This window comes from Mustela nigripes, chromosome 14, assembly GCF_022355385.1.
Source record: "Mustela nigripes isolate SB6536 chromosome 14, MUSNIG.SB6536, whole genome shotgun sequence".
NCBI lineage: Eukaryota > Metazoa > Chordata > Mammalia > Carnivora > Mustelidae > Mustela > Mustela nigripes.
In genome coordinates, this window is record NC_081570.1 from 35,414,581 (window position 1) to 35,437,152 (window position 22,572).

At 44.9% G+C, this 22,572-nt stretch overlaps 1 protein-coding gene across 1 annotated transcript; it reads right to left on the reverse strand.

Moving 5' to 3' along the window:
• Positions 1-1,159: 1,159 nt before the first annotated feature.
• On the reverse strand, positions 1,160-16,871 carry PRDX1 (peroxiredoxin 1). Its single transcript, XM_059374579.1, has 6 exons — positions 16,762-16,871; positions 14,455-14,571; positions 10,488-10,641; positions 9,788-9,910; positions 8,496-8,626; positions 1,160-1,505 (listed from the first exon to the last, which is right to left on the reverse strand). The coding sequence occupies exons 2-6, from the start codon at positions 14,558-14,560 to the stop codon at positions 1,420-1,422; spliced, it is 600 nt and encodes a 199-aa protein (XP_059230562.1). The 5' UTR covers positions 14,561-14,571; positions 16,762-16,871; the 3' UTR covers positions 1,160-1,419.
• Positions 16,872-22,572: the final 5,701 nt, after the last annotated feature.

Sequence of the window (22,572 nt, forward strand, 5' to 3'; positions counted from 1 at the left end):
CCCAAGACCCTGGCACCATGAGTAGAGTCTCAAGAGACACACACCCCTGAGCGACCCAGGTATCCCAGCACTGCTTTTCATACAGAAAACTTTACCCTATGAACACTAGGCATCTGTTTCCCTCCCCCTTTTAGTTTCAAAGCCTCTACTTCTGATCTTTCATAAACCCAGTACCAGGCATTTATCATTAAGAGGCCAAGCGTCGGGCGCCTGGGTGGCTCAGTGGGTTAAGCCACTGCCTTCGGCTCAGGTCATGATCTCAGGGTCCTGGGATCGAGTCCCGCATCGGGTTCTCTGCTCAGCGGGGAGCCTGCTTCCCTCTCTCTCTGCCTGCCTTTCCGTCTACTTGTGATTTCTCTCTGTCAAATAAATAAATAAATAAAATCTTTAAAAAAAAAAAAAAAAAAGGGCGTCTGGGTGGCTCAGTGGGTTAAGCCGCTGCCTTTGGCTCAGGTCATGATCTCAGGTTCCTGGGATCGAGTCCCGCATCGGGCTCTCTGCTCAGCAGGGGGCCTGCTTCCCTTCCTCTCTATCTGACTGCCTCTGTCTACTTGTGTTCTCTGTCTGTCAAATAAATAAATAAAATCTTTAAAAAAAAAAAAAAAAAAAAAAAGAGGCCAAGCGTCAGTTCTCATACAGCACTCCCAATAGTATGAAAGTAAATGTCCCAAATCTTATGGAGGCCTCACTTCCTAAAGCCTATAATTTATTCTTTAACCCATAAAACATATTGCAATGCTTTAGCCAACGTAGCTGCAGGTTTGGGTTTTGTTTTTTTAAGATTTTATTTATTTGACAAACAAAGATCATGAATAGATAGGCAGAGAGAGAGAAGGAAGCAGGCTCCCCGTTGAGCAGAGAGCCCGATGCGGGGCTCGATCCCAGGACCCTGGGATCATGACCTGAGCTGAAGGCAGAGGCTTTAACCCACTGAGCCACCCAGGTGCCCCATGCCCGCAGGTCTTGCTTTCTTCCCCCAGATATAGTGAAAATATTATTACCACTTGGGTTCAGTTCCATTTCCTGCATTTTCCCCTGCCCCCCCATAATTTTGATTCTGAAGCTCTCACCCTCATTTTCTCCTAAAAAAGGGAAAGCAGAGCATAAATTCCTCTCCAAATCAAGTTAGTAGCACCCCCCCATGAAGAATCAAACACAGTCTCAGTTCAAGTTTAATAGAAACAACAGAAGATCAGAAGTGTTGCCCTCTACTGTACATCACAGTTGGCCTGCCCTGTAACACAGTTCAGGCCATTCTCTCCAGAGAAGGCAGGCTGGACTCCCCAACCCCTGCAAGAAAGGCCTGTCCCACATCTGCACAAAGTCTAAAGTCTTGTGTTTTAAGCATTAACAATAGTACAAAAGAGATTTTGTTTTCATGGCCACGCACTACAGCCCAGCCCTAAAATGGCCCGGCGCTCACTTCTGCTTAGAGAAATACTCTTTGCTCTTCTGGACATCAGGCTTGATGGTATCACTGCCAGGCTTCCAGCCAGCTGGGCACACTGCAAGAGATAAGTACTGTTAATAACCTGCTCAATCATGAGCTCTACCTTCCTCCCATGAACAAATGGGAGACAAAGGGCTCAATACCAAATCTGATACCTTAAGAGGCTAGACTGAACATACCAGAACCAGGAAGCCTATGCTACAGTCTGAAATCATTCCAGCCTTTCAGTGCAAGCCTAACTATAAACATGTAATTTAATCCTCACCACAGCCCTAATAGTATTAAGGCTAACATAGCCCAACTATGTTAAATAAATAAACCTTAATTTATTCATGTAGAGCACCTGAAATAATTTTTAATTTTATTTACTTATTTGACAAGAGAGCACATGTAGGCAGAGAGGCAGGCAGAGAGAGAGAGGAAGAAGCAGGCTCCCTGCTGAGCAAGAGCCCCATGCAGGGCTCGATCCCAGGACCCTGGGATCATGACCTGAGCCCAAGGCAGAGGCTTTAACCCACTGAGCCACCCAGGCACCCCAAGCACCTGATATTTAAAAGGCAAGTAACAGGGGCGCCTGGGTGGCTCAGTGGGTTAAGCCGCTGCCTTTGGCTCAGGTCATGATCTCGGGGTCCTGGGATCGAGTCCCGCATCGGGCTCTCTGCTCAGCGGGGAGCCTGCTTCCTCCTCTCTCTGCCTCTCTGCCTACTTGTGATCTCTCTCTGTCAAATAAATAAAATCTTTAAAAAAAAAAAAAAAAAAGGCAAGTAACAGCTTCGATTTTATGCCTTGTTCTAGAAATAATCTGTCTGAAGTATCATGACAAAACAATGTAAGATTTGTCAGTGGGGTGCCTAGGTGGCTCAGTCGTTAAGCCTCCGTCTTTGGCTCAGGTCATGATCCCAGGATCCTTGGACTGAGCCTGCTTCTCCCTCTCCTCCTGCTTGTGTTCCTCCTCTTTTGCTGTGTCTCCATCGAAAAGTAAACTCTTTTAAAGGAAAAATAAACAGTATATATATAGTGGGTGCATAGGCATTTAGTTTCATGTATGCTTCACACATGTTTTTTAAAAACCTTCAATGCAAATGCAAGCTGATGCAACCACTTTGGAAAACAGCACGGAGGTTCCTCAAAAAGTTGAAAACAGAGCTACCCTGCAACCCAGCAATCGAACTATTTACCCTAAAGATACAAATGTGGTAATCCAAAGGGGCATGTACACCTGAATGTTTAGAACAGCAATGTCCACAATAGCCCAACTATGTTAAGAACCTATCCATCAACAGATGAATGGATAAAGATGATATGGTGTGTGGATACACACACACAATGGAATACTATGCAGCCATCAAAAGAAAGGAAATCTTGCCTTTTGCAACCATGTGGATTGAACTAGAGGGTTATTATGCTGAACAAAATGAATCAATCAGAGAAAAGACAATTATCATATGATCCCCTGATATCAAAAATTTGAGAAGCCAAGTGGGGGCTTGAGGGGCTGGAGAAGAAAAAATTAAACAACATGGATAGGGAGGGAGACAAACCATGAGACTTTTTTTTTTTTTTTTTAAGATTTCTTTTTAAAATTTATTTATTTGACAGAGATCACAAGCAGGCAGAGATGCAGGCAGAGCGCGGGAGGAGGAAGCAGGCTCTCCACTGAGCACAGAGAGCCCAATGCAGGGCTCGACTCCAAGACCCTGAGAAGGTGACCCGAGCCGAAGGCAGAGGCCTTAACCCACTTAGCCATCCCCACACTCCCCAAGAGACTCTTGTGTTAATCTCACAACTGAGGGTTGCTGGGGGGAGTAAGGGAAGGGTGGTTGGGTTATGGACATTGGGGAGGGTATATGCTATGGCTGAGTGCTGTGAAGTGTATAAACCTGGCGATTCACAGACCTGTATCCCTGGGGCTAATAATACGTTTTATGTTAATAAAAAATTTAAAATTATATTGGGGGGGGACGACTCTTGAATGCTCTTCAACAAATGTTGCTAGGACCAGCTGGATTTCCACAAGCAGAAGAATGAAGGTGGACCCCTACTTCACACCGTCTACAAAAAATTAACTCAAGGGTGCTTGCGTGGCTCCCTCTGTTGAACAGCCAACTCCCGGTTTCAGCTCAGGTCATGATCTCACATGTCTTGGGACACCCGCCACGGGCCCCCCAGCAGTGGTCTCCTTGAGATCCTAGCTGCCTCTGTCCTACCTCTACCCCCCCCCCCCCCCCCCCCGTTTATTTATAAATAAATAAACCTTTAAAAAAAAAAAAACTTCATGGGGCACCTGGGTGGCTCAGTTGGTTAAGTGGCTGCCTCCAGCTCAGGTCATGATCCCAGGGTTCAGGAATCAAGCCTAGCTTTTAAATGCTCCCTACTCAGTGGGGTGTCTGCTTATCCCTCTCCCTTTGCCCCTTTCCCTCCACCAGGGATCTTAAACAAAATTTTAAAAAAGTTAACAGTTAAAAATAAAAATACAATTAGTTTACGTGCCATTTATCAGTAACAAGACCGAGAAGACCCACACTTGTTTCACTCATACCCAGCAGCAGTGTTTTGTTTTGTTTTCAGAATCAGTATGGAGGCCAGAAGAAATAGTTGAGTCCCACATAATCAGCTTTCAAATACAACTGAAATACCATGACTCTCCAAGGAGAAAATGGCATCACTCACAGTAACCTCAGTAGGAGAACCTCCAACACAGAAAGCCCTAAACAATTTTTTTCAACACTACCTAAAAAAAAAAATGGTTATGAATTTGGATCCCAATTTCAACATTTACTATGAGTTAATTCTATGTTTAAGTACTGGCTTTTCCGTCTTTGAAATCAAATGTAGGCTCTTCATTATATGGAACAAACAGGGTTACGGGGGGGGGGGGGGCACGGGCATGTGTTAAATGGTTGATGGGTGTTAAGGAGATCACTTGTGAGACCACCAGTATCTTCTAAGTGATGAAATCACTAAATTCTACACCTGAAACTAATTATTACTCTATCTGGTATCTAAATAAAAACTTGGAAAGTTAACAGGAAATGTAGGAAATACAAATACACAAATGAAACAATCATTATGGGAGCACCTGGGTGGCTCAGTTGGTTAAGCAAGAGCCTTCAGCTCAGGTCATGATCCTGGAGTCCCAACATCAAGTACGTACCCAGCTCCCGGCTCCATGGGAGTCTGCTTCTCCTTGACCCTCCCCCCTTCTCATGCTCCCCCCACCAAAATTTTTTAAAAAATTATGTTGTACACCTAAAAACTGATGCTGTAGTTGTTAATACCTCAATAAAAATTGGCATGTAGAATAAATAATACATGCAGAGGGGTGTCTGGGTGGCTCAGTCAGTTAATTGTCTGCCTTTGGCTCAGATCATCCCAGGGTCCTGGGAGAGGCCCGCATCGGGCTCCATGTTCAGCAGAGGGCCTGCTTCTCCCTCTCCCTGCTGCTCTGCCTACTTGTACTATCTCCCTGTCAAGTAAGTAAAAATTTTTTTTAAAAAGTACTTCCGTATGCCTGTATTCACAGGCTCTCAAGCATTAACTTCATATAAACCATAAAGGCTGCACATAAAGCTGTGCCTGTTCTAGTGGGATGGGGAGCTGAAGAAAACAAGAGTCTGAAGAAGTAAGCTTCGGAGTTATGAAAGCGGATTCGAGTCTAGGCTACATGCAAGGTCTTTGTGCCATTCCCTCACTCCTTGTCTTTGTGCTGAATCTCATCCCCCAACAGGGGGCAGTGTCAGGAGCCATCTGCTCCTTCAATGCGCTAAGGTAAAGCCCACACTCTCTACAAAGGGTGCCTAAGGATATCACTCACTAATCCCTATTAGCCTCCAACTCTAGCAAAACCATCACTTTCAGGTCCCCCAAGCAGACACCACTAATTCAGACTCTTAACAACTTCCTTGTTCTGTATCCTAATAGGAGAGAGGACATGGGCCTTAGAAAACTAGTCTGAACGATTTATCACCTAGAGAAAGAAAATGAGATGCAGTAAGGCAAATTCATCCAAGTACATCTACATACTTCATCTTACCTCAGGAGCACTTGATCACAACTATTTTGTCCCCAATTGCATCGAGCTTGGGAGGTTATGGGGTTCAAGATCTCCACTCCCCCATTTACCCAGCACTTAACAGCCTCATGACCTAAGTCCTTAAAAACTAAACTAAGGGGGCACCTGGGTGGCTCAGTGGGTTGAGCCTCTGTCTTCGGCTCAGGTCATGATCTCAGGGTCCTGGGACTGAGGCCCGCATCAGGCTCTCTGCTCAGCAGAGCCTGCTTCCTCCTCTCTCTGCCTGCCTCTCTGCCTACTTGTGATCTCTGTCTGTCAAATACATAAATAAAATCTTAAAAAAAAAAAAAAAAAAACAAACCTAAACTATGTCTTTTAGGGTAAGGTTATCTCAGTCCAGCAACAACTATATACCAATGGGGGGAGGGGGTCAAAAAGCTACAGCCTTACTAACTCAAAAGCTGGGATCAAGTAGTTTAGTATTTTATCACAAAACAATGAAAATATGAGGAAAATACTAGTGCTCCAGAATAAGAAAAAGGTGGCCTACACTCCATCAAACGCTAGATAAAAAACTCTCAAGTTCAAACTGCTTAGTAATGTGTACATTTTAGAAGAACAAATTTATAAAAGAAACATGATCTTTTATCCTCAAACACCTAAAGGAGAACCTAGATATTTCATCTCCAAACATCCTAGCCCTAACTTCTCAAAAAAATTTTACATGGGGGCACCTGGGTGGCTCAGTTGGTTAAGGGACTGCCTTTGGCTCAGGTCGTGATCCCGCAGTCTGGGGATAGAGTCCCATCATCAGGCTCCCTGCTGGGGAGGGAGTCTGCTTCTCTCTGACCTATCTCCCCTCATGCACTCTCTCTCCCCCAAATAAATAAATAAAATCTCTAAAAATAATAATAATAATAAAATAATAACTGCCTTTAAAAAAAAAAAAAAAACTTACATGGAGCACCTGGGTGGCTCAGTTGTTAAGGGTCTGCTTCCTTTGGCTCCGGTCATGATCCCAGCATCCTGGGATCAAGCCCCACATCGGACTCTCTGCTCAGCAGGGAGCCTGCTTCCCCCCCTCCCTCTTCTCCACCTCTCTGCTACTTGTGATCACTTGCCAAATAAATAAAATCTTAAAAAAAATTTTTTTTTTTACATAAACTTACATAATTTGGTTATTTCCAGATTTTAAGGACCACACTACAATACAGTGTAATTTAAGAAGAGAAGAACAGGAACGCCTGAGTGGCTCAGTCTGTTAAGCGTCTGCCATCGGCTCAGGTCATGATCTCAGGGTCCTGGGATTGAGTCCCCCCCATCTGGCTCCTTGCTCAGCAGGGAGCCTGCTTCTCCCATCTGCCTGCTCTGCCTGCAGCTCTCCGTGCTTCTGCTCTGACAAATATATTATTAAAAAAGGGGGGGGGCGCCTGGGTGGCTCAGTGGGTTAAGCCTCTGCCTTCGGCTAGGGACATGGTCCCAGGGGCCTGGGATCGAGTCCCGCCTGGGGCTCTCTGCTCAGCGGGGAGCCTGCTTCTCCTCTCTCTCTCTGTCTCTCTGCCTATTTGTGATATCTCTGTCAAATAAATAAATGAAATCTTTAGGGGAAAAAAAAAAATATATATATATATAAAAACGGGTGGGCCTGGCTGGCTCCATTGGTTTAGCTTTTGCCTTGAGCTCAGGTCATGACCTCAGGGGCTCCCTGCTCAGCATGCTTTTCTCTCTCTTTACCCCTCCCTCCCTCCTTCACATGCTCTTTGTCTCAAATAAATCAATCCTTAAAAAAGATTTTTTTTAAATATATAAATGCATTACAGCTTTATCTGTCTAGTCTTTCGGCAAGTTATCTTAGTCCTTTTATTTTCCAAAATTCAAAACTAGCCATAGATTATCTTAAGGGAGGTGGGGGGGCTGGGTGGTTCAGACATTAAATGGCTGCCTCCAGCTCAGGTCATGATCCTGGGGTCCTGGGCTTGAGCCCCACATCAGGCTCCCTGCTCAGAAAGAAGCCTGCTTCTCTCCCTCTTCTATTCCCCTGCTTACGTTCCTGTCAAATAAATAAATAAAAGGGGCACCTGGATGGCTCAGTCGGTTAGGCCTCTACCTTTGGCTTGAATCATGATCTCAGGGTCCTGGGATAGAGCCCCATCAGGCTCTTTGCTCAGCAAGTAGTCTGCTTCCCTCTCTGCCTACTTCTGATCTCTATCAAATTAATTAAGGGTGCCTGAGTGGCTCAGTGGGTTAAGCCGCTGCCTTCGGCTCAGGTCATGATCTCGGGGTCCTGGGATCGAGTCCCACATCGGGCTCTCTGCTCAGCGGGGAGCCTGCTTCCTCCTCTCTCTCTCTCTGCCTGCTTCTCTGCCTACTTGTGATCTGTCAAATAAATAAATAAAATCTTTTAAAAAAAAAATTTAATTAAAAAAAAAAAGTTTAAAAAATAAATAAAATCTTAAAAAAATAATTTAAAACCTACTGGCACCTGGGTGGCTCCATCCATTGCCTAGCTGCTGTCATGGTCCCAGCACCCTGCTCAATCAAGCCCCAAGTCGTCTGGCTCCCAGCTTGGCAGGGAACCTGCCTGCTTCTCCCTCACCTACCCATTCATGTGGTCTCTGTCTCTCTCTCTCAAATAAATCTTAAGTAAAAAACTAATAAAATGAATATGGATCACAGGGATTAAAGCTCTTCTCCCAATAAACACTAGTCAAGAATGGCATGCCCGATCTATGAAATTCTCCCATCTTTTGTTTTCCTTTATACACATCTAGGAGTATCCTCCTACACTCCTTTAGTAAGTTAAAAGCTGCAGCAGTGAATCTAAATGAGCAGGGCAGAAGCAGGGACAATACAGCTGGAACAAACAGCCTTTATATAGTTCCCTCCCTGGGGTTTTCCATTTTACCTCACCCTACAACCCACTACAGTTTCTTTATAGACATGCTTTCATTTCGTAGACATTGTCCTGCCATCTTTCCTATTCTACCACAATTCTGTTGTCTGTTGTCAAAGTCGCCAGGTAGATTGGCTTACCTTCCCCATGCTTGTCGGTAAACTGGAAGGCCTGAACCAGTCGCAGAGTCTCATCCACAGAGCGGCCAACAGGTAGGTCATTTACAGTGATCTGCCTAAGGATGCCTTTATCATCAATGATAAAGAGGCCCCTGGGAAGAAAAGATTAAAGGTTTGAGGGACATGCAGTACAGGTTTAGAAACTACTTTGTTAGAACAAAGATGCAGTGGGAATGAAAATGTGCTGGTCCACCAGACTTGCACTGACTTTGTCTTCCTACATAAAGAATGAAACAAGGAGTACCTGGCTGGCTCAGTCAGAAGGTGTGACTCTTGGATCTTGGGAGTTGTGGGTTAGAGCCCCACACTGGGTGTAGAGGGAGGGAGGCAGAGGACGAGGAAGAGAGAAAAGGAAAGAAAATGAATGAAATGAGATCATCATCCTATATGTTTTATTATACATCGTGATGGGGGTGGCTGACTAGCTCAGTCAGCGAAATGTGCAACTCGTATCTCAGGGTATCTAAGGTACAAAGAGAAATTTTAAAAAGTATTTAAGGGACGCCTGGGTGGCTCAGTGGGTTAAAGCCTCTGCCTTCAGCTCAGGTCATGATCTCAGAGAGTCCTGGGATCGAGCCCCACACATTGGGCTCTCTGCTCAGAAGGGAGCCTGCTTCCTCCTTTCTCTCTCTGCCTGCCTCTCTGCCTACTTGTAATCTCTGTCAAATAAATAAATAAAATCTTTTAAAAATTTAAAAAATAAAAAAAGTATTTAAAAAATAAACAAACAGGGTGCCTGGGTGGTTCAGTCAATTAAGTGTCTGCCTTCAGCTCAGGTCATAATCCCAGGATCCTGGGATCAACCCCCATCAGGCTCCCTGCTCCATGGGGAGCCTGCCTCTCCCTCTCCCATCCCCCCCCCCACTTTGTACTCTCTGGCTCTATCCCTGTCAAACAAATAAAAATCTTATTAAAAAAAAAGAAAGAAAACAGGGGCGCCTGGGTGGCTCAGTGGGTTAAGCCGCTGCCTTCGGCTCAGGTCATGATCTCAGGGTCCTGGGATCGAGTCCCGCATCGGGCTCTCTGCTCAGCCTGCTTCCTCCTCTCTCTCTCTGCCTGCCTCTCTGCCTACTTGTGATCTCTCTCTGTCAAATAAATAAATAAATCTTTAAAAAAAAAAAGGAAAGAAAACAAACCACACACACAACAATGAAAGGAGCAGAGTCTACAGATCAGGGCCCTACCTTTCTCCAAATGTCCCTCAAGTCAATCAGGTAGTTTTGATGAAATGTCAGCCCCTGGCAGGCATATACCTGAACGAGATGCCTTCATCAGCCTTTAAGACTCCATAGTCCTGAGCAATAGTACGCTTGGGGTCTGATACCAAGGGAATGTTCATGGGTCCCAGTCCTCCTTGTTTCTTGGGTGTGTTGATCCTAAAACAAAAAGCACATATACAATCACATTCACTCAAACTCTTGTGTAGTTTGTTACCTATTCCCTCCCTCTTTTAGCATTCCTAATCTTACTTCCCCCCAAAGACCAAACTTTTCCTGAGGAAATTGAGTTCCTAAAGATAGTTAAGGTCACCAGAGTACACTCAAATGCAACCCAAGCTGCTGCTCCTCGCAGCCAGGTAGTAAGAGAGCAAAAAGAGGAAGTCAGAGCCTTTGCAATCTCTTCCATCAGAAGCCAGAAGACAGGGGCGCCTGGGTGGCTCAGTGGGTTAAGCCGCTGCCTTCGGCTCAGGTCATGATCTCAGGGTCCTGGGATCGAGTCCCGCATCGGGCTCTCTGCTTGGCAGGGAGCCTGCTTCCCTCTCTCTCTCTCTCTCTCTGCCTGCCTCTCCATCTACTTGTGATTTCTCTCTGTCAAATAAATAAATAAATCTTTAAAAAAAAAAAAAAAAAGAAGCCAGAAGACAATACTTCAGCAAGTCTACTGTCAAAAACCCCCCACTTCCAGCTGCTACTTACTTCAAAGTTTACAGGCAAAATCGACCAAGAAATTTACCATGCCAGGTGACAGAAATGAGAATCCACAGAAGCACCAATCACTTGACAGTTGAGTTTCTTAAATTCTTCTGCCCTGTCACTGAAAGCAATGATCTCCGTGGGACACACAAAGGTGAAGTCAAGAGGGTAAAAGAAGAACACAACATATTTTCCTAGGGGGAAGGAAAGAACCACAAGTTTGCCTTTGAAACACACTTCCTTGCTTTACAAAGAAAAAAAAACAAAGGGGTACCAGGTGGGAGTACATGGCTCTGTGGGGGAGGGAGTGGAAAGTAGAGGGAAAGGGAGACAGTATCTTTTTTTTTTTTTTTTTTTAAAGATTTTATTTATTTGAGAGAGAGACAGTGAGAGAGAACATGAGCGAGGAGAAGGTCAGAGGGAGAAGCAGAATTCCCAAAGAGCCGGGAGCCCAATGCGGGACTCGATCCCGGGACTCCAGGATCATGACCTGAGCCGAAGGCAGTCATCCAACCGAGTGACCACCCAGGCGCCCCGGGAGACAGTATCTTAACCAGACTCCACACCCAGCACAAAGCTCAACATGGGGCTCCATCTCACAATCCTGTAATCACAACCTGATCTGAAATCAAAAGTCATGCTTAACCAATATGCCCCTGATAATTCTTTATCTTGGAGTTCTGAGCTTAAGCCCCATGGTAGGTTTAGAAATTACTTAAAATCTTGGAGCACCTGGGTGGCTCAGTAAGTAAAAGCCTCTGCCTTCCACTCAAGTCATGATCTCAGAGTCCTGGGGTCAAGTCCCACACATCAGGCTCTCTGCTCAGCAAGGAGCCTGCTTCCCCTTCTCTGCCTGCCTCTCTGCCTACTTGTGATCTGTCAAATAAATGAAATCTTTTTTTTCTTTTTTTTAAGATTTTATTTATTTATTTGACAGAGAGAGATCACAAGCAGGCAGACAGGCAGGCAGAGAGAGGGAGAGGAGGAAGCAGGCTCCCCGCAGAGCAGAGAGCTGGATGTGGGACTCGATCCTAGGACCCCGAGATCATGACCTGAGCGGAAGGCAGCGGCTTAATCCAATGAGCCACCCAGGTGCCCCAAATAAATGAAATCTTAAAAAAAAAAAAAAAAAAAAATTACTGAAAATCTTGAAGCACCCTGATGGCTCAATGTGTTGAGCACCCAACTCCTGGACTTCAGGTCATGATTTCAAGGTGGACTCATCCCAGAGAAGAGGGTCCAGAGATTCTTCCCCTCCTCCCTCCCTCTCACAGGCAAGCATACTCTTGCTCTTAAATCAATCTTTTGGGGCGCCCGGGTGGCTCAGTGGGTTAAGCCTCGGCCTTTGGCTCAGGTCATGATCTTAGGGTCCTGGGATCCAGCCCCACATCGGGCTCTCTGCTCAGCAGGGAGCTTGCTTCCCCCCCCTTCTCTACTTGTGATGTCAAATACACAAATAAAATCTTTTTTTTTTTTTTTAAGATTTTACTTATTTATTTGACAGACAGAGATCACAGGTAGGCAGAGAGGGGAGGAAGCAGGCTCCCTGCGAAACAGAGAGCCCGATGTGGGACTCAATCCCAGGACCCTGGGATCACGACCTGAGTCAAAGGCAGAGGCTTTAACCCACTGAGCCACCCAGGCATCCCTACAAATAAAATCTTTTTAAAAAATAAATAAATAATAAGAAGTTAAAAAGTTAAGGGGCGCCTAAGTAGCTCAGTGGGTTGGGCCTCTGCCTTCAGGTCGGGTCATGGTCTCGGGGTCCTGGGATCCGGCCCGCTGCTCAGCGGGGAGCCTGCTTCCCCCCTTCTCTCTGCTTGCTGTTCCGTCTACTTGTAATCTCTGTCAAATAATAAAATATTTTTTAAAAATTAAAAACTTAAGATCTTAAAAAAAACACAAAAACAAAACTCAAGACCACGGTTGCCTGGGTTGGACTCAGTAAGTTAAGTTTCTGCCTTCGGCTCAGATCATGATCCCAAGGTCCTGAATCTATCCCAAATCGGGCTCCCTCCTCAGTGGAGAGTCTCTCTCCCTCTCCTCCTATTCTTGCTCTATCTCCCTCTCTTTTTCAAATAAATAAAATCTTTTTTTATTTTATTTATTTATTTGAGAGACAGTGAGAGAGAGCACGAGCGAGAAGAAGTTCAGAGAGAGAGAAGCAGACTCCCCGTGGAGCCGGGAGCCCAATGCGGGACTCGATCCCAGGACTCCAGGATCATGACCTGAGCCGGAAGGCAGTCGATGGTAGGCAAACTGCCAAATGCCTAGACGCAACTCAAAGGTTTCCTAGCAGCTAATTCTGGAACTTCTTGTGGTAGGAAAACCTGCATGTTTTAAGCTTTATTTTCCTGCCTCCCCATTAGCTGTCAATTGTAAGATGAACACTGTTCAGTATGATTTTTATCTCTAGATAGTTAAAATTAGTAAACACCAAGTTCTCCAATAAAGGAAAGCCAAAACCTAGGATGAGATTACCTACTAGTAATCAGAAAGAGCTCAATTGCTTTAAGTCTGTGCTGCAAGTCATTCAGACCAAAAAAGAAGAAACCGGGGCTTTTAGCACTTCTTCCACAATGAACCACAGGAACTGTGGACACAAGGTTTAAGTCATCATCTAAATCACCATAAACCGGGGCACCTGGGTGGCTCAGTGGGTTAAGCCGCTGCCTTCGGCTTGGGTCATGATCTCAGGGTCCTGGGATTGAGTCCCACATCGGGCTCTCTCCTCAACGGGGAGCCTGCTTCCCTCTCTCTCTGCCTGCCTCTCTGCCTACTTGTGATCTGTCTCTGTCATAAAAATAAATAAAATCTTTTAATAAATAAATAAATAAATCACCATAAACCTGTTCCTAAGAAGCCTAACTGGAAAAGAAAAATTTCTTGAGGCAAAGTTCCCAAAGTCCTAGTAAGGTATAAACGGATCTCTAGTTTAAATTTTGCTGAAGTTACTCAGATTACCAGTGGAAGTAGATCTTCAACCAGCCAAGCAGCCACTCACCACAACTAATAGGCTGAGTATTTTGAAAGAGTTCCAAATATTCACTGGTTTCCAGGCAGCAAGTCAGAATAAGCTGCTCCTTTTGACATTTACTCTGAAAACCAGAATCACTAGCAACTCACTCATCTAAACCTCTCCAGGGCTTTACCTAACAAGCACCATGAAGCCTCAGCAGGTCAAGCCCTAGAGGACAAAGAACAGCTCCTTCTAAACCTTGTGCCTTTACCCTTGGGCCAGGGTCACCTCCCTGTGGTGCTACCTTGTTTGCCATTAGCTTCCCTCCATAGGGCCCCTCTTAACTGCTTCTCATCCCAAACAAGTGTGATGTGTTAGGAAACCTTAGTCACATGTTCTACCCAAAAGCTGAGTCCAGGAACTAATTACTACACCAGTAAAAAAGGTATACTTTACACCCGAGATTCAGGTTTGCATTTCAAGGAATCTCCATATACCAACTACCCCAAAATACCCCTGCTGTTCCAGGACTGCAAAAACAAAGGAATACCTCCATCAGAACTGACCAAGTGTCTGCATTAAACTTTAACAGGGAAGAGAACTGTCCCAAATGCAACATCAACTCTTCTCCTGGGGCTAAGTGTCAAGGGAATGTGCCTAAGCCTCTGCCTAATGATACAGCAGCTCAGACATAGAGGTTTCATAAACTTGAACACTTTATGCTCCAAAGGCTTGAGCTTTCAATGACACAACAAGAATACCCCAGAACAGTAATATAATTGAGACGTTCTAAGAAATAAGATTGTATGTCCAGGCATAATGAAGTATGGGCTTTTTCCATAAGCAGTCTGACTCTAGAGTATCTATCAGTGACCACAGTTGGTAATCACTACTTCATCAGGAAGGCACAGGCTCCTACCCTAAGACTGTGACCTACGTAGGATATATAAATCATTTTACAATCAAGTCTAACTGAGATACAGAATCTAATGAGCCATCCTAGATTGTAAAAATTCCATTTTTACTAACCTACGGTTATTACTCTTACCTTTGTAGTCAGATAGGCTGAGGTCTTTGAACTGGCCATCTGGCATAACAGCCGTGGCTTTGAAGTTGGGGGCAGGATGCCCAATTTTGGCATTTCCTGAAGACATCTTGCTATTGGCTAGAAAATATGAAAGAGGAAGTGAATTGGAAACAAGCCTTACTTATTCTTCTAGGTAACACCCTTCTTCAACTTAGAGACTTAGCTGTGGAATGATAGAAAAAGATTTGTCCAGTTACCTTAGTATACACATTAATTTTTATATGGGTATGAGGCATAAACTGAGCTTTCCAACTTCTGAAACAAAGATCAGACACTAAAGGAGCATGTGGGTGGCTCAGGCTTGTCAGCACCCTTGACTTTTTTTAAGATTTTATTTATTCAACAGAGATAGCCAAGTAGGCAGAGGTGCAGGGCAAGTAGGCTCCCTGCTGAGCAATCCCAGGACCCTGAGACAGGATACCAAGATCCTGAGACCATGACCTGAGCAGCAGTCAGAGGCTTAATCCACTGAGCCACCCAGCAGCCCCAGCATCCCTGAGTTTTGATTTGGGCTGGGTTCGTAATCTTAGGTCTGAGATTACAGTTGTGATTCTCTCTTCCACTCCCATATTCCTCTCCTTTTCCCCTTCATTCTCAGGGTCACAATCTCAAAATAAAAAATGTATTTCTGAATATTAGCTTTTGTTTTCACTGAAAAGCAGCAATTTTTAAAAACATAAGTAACCTCTATTACTTTCTTTACTATCAAATGTGAAAAAGCATTTTCCTTTATTTTCATTACACAGAAAGCAGCACAGAGTAAGATTCAGCCTCAAACTTGAGCTGAGCCCAAACGAACATTGCCACGAAAAGAACGTCTGATTTCTAAAGTTGCCATGCCATGTTGCCCTTTCCCTAGAGTGCACCTTCATCTGCCTTCATAATTCAGGAAACACCCTTCACCTTTCTCCAGGTCCATCTGCCAGAAACCAAAACCACCCTAAAGCCCATCCAACTTTTCAAGACACAAAACCAGGATTCTGGCATCTGCTCAATTACAAAACCTTAGCAGTTGTGTTTAAGCTCTAGCAGTACTTTCAAAACGGGTTTCTGCCAGGATTCTGGATCAACAGTAAATAGAACAAGAAGCCTATTTATTGCTGGGGAGCCTGGCCGGCTCAGCTGGTGGAACATGTGACTTTGATCTCAGGGTTATGGGTTCCAGCCCCAGGTTGGGTTGAGAGATTACTTAAAAACAACAAAAAAATCCTTACGGTAAGGGGGGTAAGAAAAACTAAAATACGTACTGCTAAAAAAGCAATGCTACGCTGGATTCACTCAGGTCAACATAAAGACAAGGAGTTAAGATCTAAACCACTAATCCATCAGTTTTAAGACCCAAGAAGCTAGTCTTCCATGTTCCGGTTTTCTTTGGTACATAATACTACAACCAAAAAAATCGTCGTAATCATCGATTATTACAGAACTTTCTACTGCTTAACACCTTTTAACAGACCAAAAACACTAGTACATCATGCTGCAATTTGGGGACCAAATGTATAAAGTGTGACCGTAACATAAACCACCTTTTAATCCAGGAGGTCCCCACGTCCATTGAAGTCCGACTCAGCGGGATAAAAGCCGTTGGACCTCAAGCCGGTGTGGGCCTCGGTGGACCAGCCCGTAACTTTCAAGGCTAAAGCTACACACCCCCAAAACCGACTTCAGGTTCCCTCCCGCCGCTCCCATTATCGACCCCACCTCAACACTTCGTAAAGTACAAAAAGAAAAAAAAAAAAAAACCGCAGTCTTCACAGACGGATTTGGAATCACCACAATCCCTACTCCGCAAACACACACAAAAAAATAAAGCCAGAAAAGGGCACAGCATTTGAAACTCGTCATCTAGCCAAAGGTCCGGACCAGCAACAGCCTTCACCTCTACCACACGTCGGGCGGGTAGCCTCAGGTCAGTTTCCAAGTCCATTCTAGAAGCTTCCCGAACCGGCCCGGAAGATTAACTAGGGAGAGCCCACCACTACCCCAAGTCTGCCCGGCCGCCACGCCAAACCAATAAGTGAGCGCCCTGTGCTCGGGTTGCCGGGGGAGGAGGAAAACTCGAGCCGACGTTAGGGTTTAAATTGGTCCCTGCGTCCGTAAGGGAGGCCGCCAGGAGGGTGCGCGTACCGCCAAACCACTCTCGAGCGTCAGACCTCACCCAGCCACTCCCCCGTCCCCAGCACCCAAGGGGAGCAGGGTGGTAGGGTGGGAACCCAGAACAATGAGAAAGAAAAATACAACGACAGCCGTAAAATAAAACTTTCTCACCCGCTCTACGAACAAAAGCTCCGAAGACAAGGCAGGAAGAAGACGCGTGAGACGTGCGCGGGGCGCTGCCTTTATAGCCTGTAGGGCTCTCGCGAGAGTCAGAGAGGGCCGGGGGTGCAAGAGGAGGAGAGAGGAGGGGGTTCTGGTCCGAGCCCCGCCCCGAGCCATCGCGCCCCGCCAGAGTGACTCAGCACTTTCCCTCCCTGTGGGCGGGCTCAGGCACGGAAGACGTGGATACCCCTGCATGGTGCCAACAGTTGGGGTCAGAGGGCCCAGGGCGTCCATCTCCAAAACCAACCGCCTCGGTTAATCTAGCAATGTCTGTGGGAGGCCCCGTTTGTCCTCCCCTCAAGGGCCAGACCAGGGTAATGGTCCTGTTGCTCCACAGAGGATCACGTCTAATCCACACCACAAACACTGAAACTATCCAAGCATTTCTCAAATACACCACCCAGATCCCCGCAGCCTCTACCCGAGTGCTGTCTCAGTACTTAGACAACCTCCCTCATTATTCTGATTTACAGGATTGCAGCTTTCCTTCTCCCACCCCACTATTTCCAAAGCTGCTGGGGTGGGGGGGGGGCATATTTCTGAAATCTGTTCGTTTCACTCTTCTGGTTTGTGGTTTAAAAAATTGGGGCTCTGTAGTGAGTTTCCTGAGTTAAAACTCAATGTCATTGTATGTGTGGCCTTCAGGCAAGAGCTTTTTACTCTTCTCACCTGTAAAATGGGAATACTGTTAATTCTTCAGGATCATCTTTGTTGATTACTTAGCACAATTCTGAGTTCTTATTATACGTTAGAAAAAAAAAAGAGAGAGAGAGAGAGAGAGGAGTCAAGGATAAGTCCCAGGGAAATTAGGCAAAGTGTGGTACAATTCACAGACATGAAGTGAAACAGTTTGGAGGAGATGATAAAAATCCCACTTTGGGGCATATTGAATTTAGGATTCCAAGGGGGAGATGGTCAGTAGGAAGCTGGAAATGTGGAAACTTGTTCATCAATACTTAGCAGCATGCTCCTTATCACTATTGGTACAATAGATATCTGTTAAATAAATTAATGAATTATATTTTTTCACATCACTCACAGTATCAGGGGTATTACTTAAATCAGGGGTATTACTGTGGAAGTAAATGAAATCCTGTAGAGGACGGTAACCAAGACCAGGACCTCAGAGAATTTCTATTAGAGTAGGAAGAAGGACAAAAGCAATTAAAGGCAACTCAAAAAGAATAGCATCTTGTGGGGCACCTGGGCGTCTGCCTTCAGCTCAGGTCATGGTCCTGGGGTCCTGGGATTGAGCCCCGAGTTGGGGGGGGGTCTCACTCAGCGGGGAGCCTGCTTCTTCCTCGCTCTGCCTGCCTCTCTGCCTACTTGTGATCTGTCTGTCAAATAAATAAATACAATCTTAAAAAAAATTATTAAAAAAAAATAAGTCAAATAGTAGACACACAAACTGCCACTCATGAAATTTACTTAGTAAATTTTCTCTAAAATCCTTTAAAGGAAAAAATATATATATATGTATGTTACTAAGTTGCCGTTTGCTGAAGGCATTAGGTGGGGCTTTGTTAGGAAGAATTGCTTGGTGTCAGGGCAGCTACTGAAAAAATGCTGGCATGAATCATACTTTGCTCTATTTCTTAGAAGTGAGGCCCTTAAATTTTTTCTCTGGCAGTTCAAGTAAGTACAGCTCTTTGCTGGATGAAACACTGGTTCCCAGCACAGTTTTTCAGATCTAGCTCCCTCCACCTGTTGTGTTAAAGTAGTATTCTCAAACAATTAATAACATGAAGTTCCTTGTGAAAGAAAAAATATTCTTGAGGAACTCCAACCTTAGGGCTGATTTATCAAATTATTTAACTTTCATTAATTTTATTTTACTCTTTTTATTCAGACTAATATTTAATATTTCAATATTGCCCCATGATGCAATATTGAAAATAATTTATTTTAAAAGAAAACTTATTTTTTTTAAGATTTTACTGGGGCGCCTGGGTGGCTCAGTGGATTCAGCCTCTGTCTTCAGCTCAGGTCGTGATCCCAGGATCCTGGGATCAAGCCCCACATTGGGCTTTCTGCCCAGTGGGGAGTCTGCTTCCCTCTCTCTGCCTGCCTCTCTGTCTACCTGCGATCTCTCTGTGTCAAATAAACACAGTCTTATAAAAAAAGTATTTTATTTATTTATTTGTCAGAGAGAGCGCAGGGGCAGAGGGAGAAGCAGGCAGAGGTAGAGCAAGCTCCCTGCTGAGCAAGGAGCCCTATTTGGGACTTGATACCAAGACCCTAGGATCATAACCAGAGCTGAAGGCAGAAGCCTAATCTACTACTGAGCCACCCAGTCACCCAGAAATAATTTAAAATACTGTTTCATGAGGGGACCTGGGTAGCTCATTTGGTTAACTACTGCCTTTGGCTCAGATCGTGATCCTGGAGTCCTGGGAGTAAGTCCCCAATCAGGCTGCCTGCTCAGTGGGGAGCTTACTTCTCCCTCTGACCTTTCCTCTCTCTCTTATTCTCTCTCTCTCAAATTAAAAAACAACAACAACAAAAAAAACCCCACCAAAAACAGTTTCATGAAAATGTTTTCCTTGTTAATTGCTGCTAACTGCTGCAAATTGAAACATATAAGATGGAAAAAAAGAAAAAAATATACACGATGAGATTCCTACAAGCCTACCCTCCCTGAATATGGCCTTAATGCTACAGTGCGACTCCTCCTGGGTTCTGCATACCTATAATTGCCTACACCTTGTGATAGTGACTCAATTCTCCCACCACTTTCTCTGTTTAAACTAGAATGAAACCTTTGTTCATAAGGTGTTGTTTGACGTCATCTGGTCTTCCCTTAACAAAGTATTGTTGTATTGCCGCACTGAGTTGCTACGGTAAGCACAGTTAACTGATTCTTGAACAGCCATTGCCCCTTCTTCATACCTAACTAGATACTGCACATAAGACAATTCAGTAGGAGTATAAAACAAATGTCCTGTAACAGTGATCATTTTAACATTAGGAGTTGCTAACCTAATAAAAGCCTATCGTAAATTTATAAAGCATTAAAGTTAAGCCTATAAACCATTAACGGTAAACCTATATGCCATTAAAGCTAATCGCTTTCTTGTAATTGTAATAATAAATACAATCATGGAAATCAGAATCACAGGGCAGCACTCAGTTATGAGGACATCCGGATAATTCAGAACATGTTTATTTTTATTTTTTTTAAATGATCAGGGCGCCTGGGTGGCTCAGTGGTGGTTAAGCCTCTGCCTTCATCTCAGGGTCCTGGGATTGAGCCCTGCATTGGGCTCTCTGCTCGGCAGGGAGCCTGTTTCCTCCCTCTCTCTGCCTGCCTCTCTTCCTACTTGTGATCTCTCTCTGTCAAATAAATAAATAAAATCTTAAAAAAAAAAAAATCTTTTTTAAAATAAATAAATAAATAAATGATCTCTAAGGGGTACCTGAGTGGCATGATGGGTTAAGGGTCAGAGTGATGATGTTGCTTAGAATTGAACGCTGGGGTGCCTGGATGGCTCAGTCGTTAAGCGTCTTGCCTTCAGCTCAAGTCATGATTCCAGGGTCCTAGGATAGAGCCAGGCATCATGCCCTGAATCAGGCTCTCTGCTTGGCGGGAAGCCTGCTTCCCTCTCCTACTCCCCCTGCTTGTGTTCCCCTCTCTCACTGTGTCTCTTCCTGTCGAATAAAAAAAGGCTTTAAAAACAACAACAGAAAGAAATGAACACAGCTGCAAGTAACAGTTAAACTCAAATAACAAACTTAACGAAATAGGGGATTAATTTTTCTAATTTTTTTAAAAAGATTTTTTTTTAAGATTTTATTTATTTGACAGAGATCACAAGTAGGCAGACAGGCAGCTAGAGAGAGAGAGGAGGAAGCAGGCTCTCCGCCGAGCAGAGAGCCCGATGCGGGGCTCGATATCAGAACCCTAAGATCATGACCTGAGCCGAAGGCAGAGGCTCAACCCACTGAGCCACCCAGGTGCCCCAGATATTGAATAATTTTAGTCTCCAGTTTTCACCCACCCATACCTAACTAGAAAAATAATCAAAGTGTTGATTTTTCTTTTCTTCCTCCATCTTCCATCTCCCCAATTTTAGGAGAACTGGAATGAATGCATAGATACAGTCAAGACCAGAGCATTAAAGGGGAAGTGCCCAAGGGTGCCCAAGTCCACCATGGCATAATGGTAAGCTAGACTAACAGCAGACCAGCAGCCTATGTTTATACAATTAAATTGGGCTTCGGGCGCCTGGGTGGCTCAGTGGGTTAAGCCGCTGCCTTCGGCTCAGGTCATGATCTCAGGGTCCTGGGATCGAGTCCCGCATCGGGCTCTCTGCTCAGCAGGGAGCCTGCTTCCTCCTCTCTCTCTGCCTTCCTCTCTGCCTACTTGTGATCTCTCTCTGTCGAATAAATAAATAAAATCTTTAAAAAAAAAAAAAAAAAATTGGGCTTCTACCTCCAGCCATATGATGCTCAAGGACTACTGCTCAAATCTTTTTTTACCCCCTCAAAACCAAATCCTTATAAACATAAGCATTTATCCATAATTTCTAACATCAGTGCTATCAGTATTTTGAGTTGGGTAATTCTTTTTTGGGAGGGTAGGGGGGCTGTCCAGTGCATAACTGGATGTTTAGCAATATCCTGCCCTCTAGGGGTGCCTGGGTGGCTCAATGGGTTAAAGTCTCTGCCTTCCGCTCTAGGGTCGTGATCCCAGGGTTCTGGGACCAAGCCCCGCATCAGGCTCCCTGCTCGGCAGGGAGCCTACTTCCTCCTTGCTCTCTGCCTGCTTCTCTGCCTACTTGTGATCTCTGTCTGTCAAATAAACAAATAAAATCTTAAAAAAAAAAAAAAAAATCCTGCCCTCTAGATGCCAGTAGGAAACCGTGTCCCCCCCCCATTACCAAATGTGACCTGGGGGGACACATTGTTGTGTTGAGAAGCACATTGGTGGGTTGAGAACCTTACCCCCAGGTTGAGCTAAGAAAGTCAAAAGACTTGAGGACTCCTAGCATATCGAAACTTCTGGCCCATTTGTTCTGGCTGGTAGGGTCTTCTCTGCCCGGAAACAGGGAAAAAAAATAACTTACTTCCTGTAAAGTACGAATACCTACTTATAAATACTTATGTATTCATACTTTACTTCTAGATATCTTGGCTAAAGCTTCCAGAAGAATGCCTTGACTGTCAAAAACATTGCAATTAGGAGACTGATGATACTGAGACTAAAAAGGCTCACACCCTTTGTAATGACTTTTTGGCTTCTTCTTCTGAGGGCCACTCAGCCACTGACAGATGGGAAAGAAAGGGAGACAAAGAACAAAAGGCTCTGAGAAAGCATACAGATGGAAAAGGAGAGCTTCACTGATTCATTTCTAGCCTTAGCCACACCTCTAACCACAAGCTGGCACCCTTAGTCAAGTTCCCTCAGCACCTCTGTAAGACGTAATTCTCCAGCTCGAGGCATCTCCACATTCTCTCCTACCACCTTCCCCAGAGGAACATCAGGGCTGACAAGCAGGCCCTAATTTGAGAACTCTTCAGACCAGAGTGAGATAGGAGGCAGGGCCATCCCATAGGTTGAACAGTTTGGGCACCTCACCAAAGAGGCTACTGGAAGTCTGATTCCCTGCCAAGAACCGGCTTTTCATGTATGGTTCACCAAGCCAGGGCGCCTGGGTGGCTCAGTGGGTTAAGCCGCTGCCTTTAGCTCAGGTCATGATCTCAGGGTCCCGGGATTGAGCCCCGCATCGGGCTCTCTGCTCAGCGGGGAGCCTGCTTCCC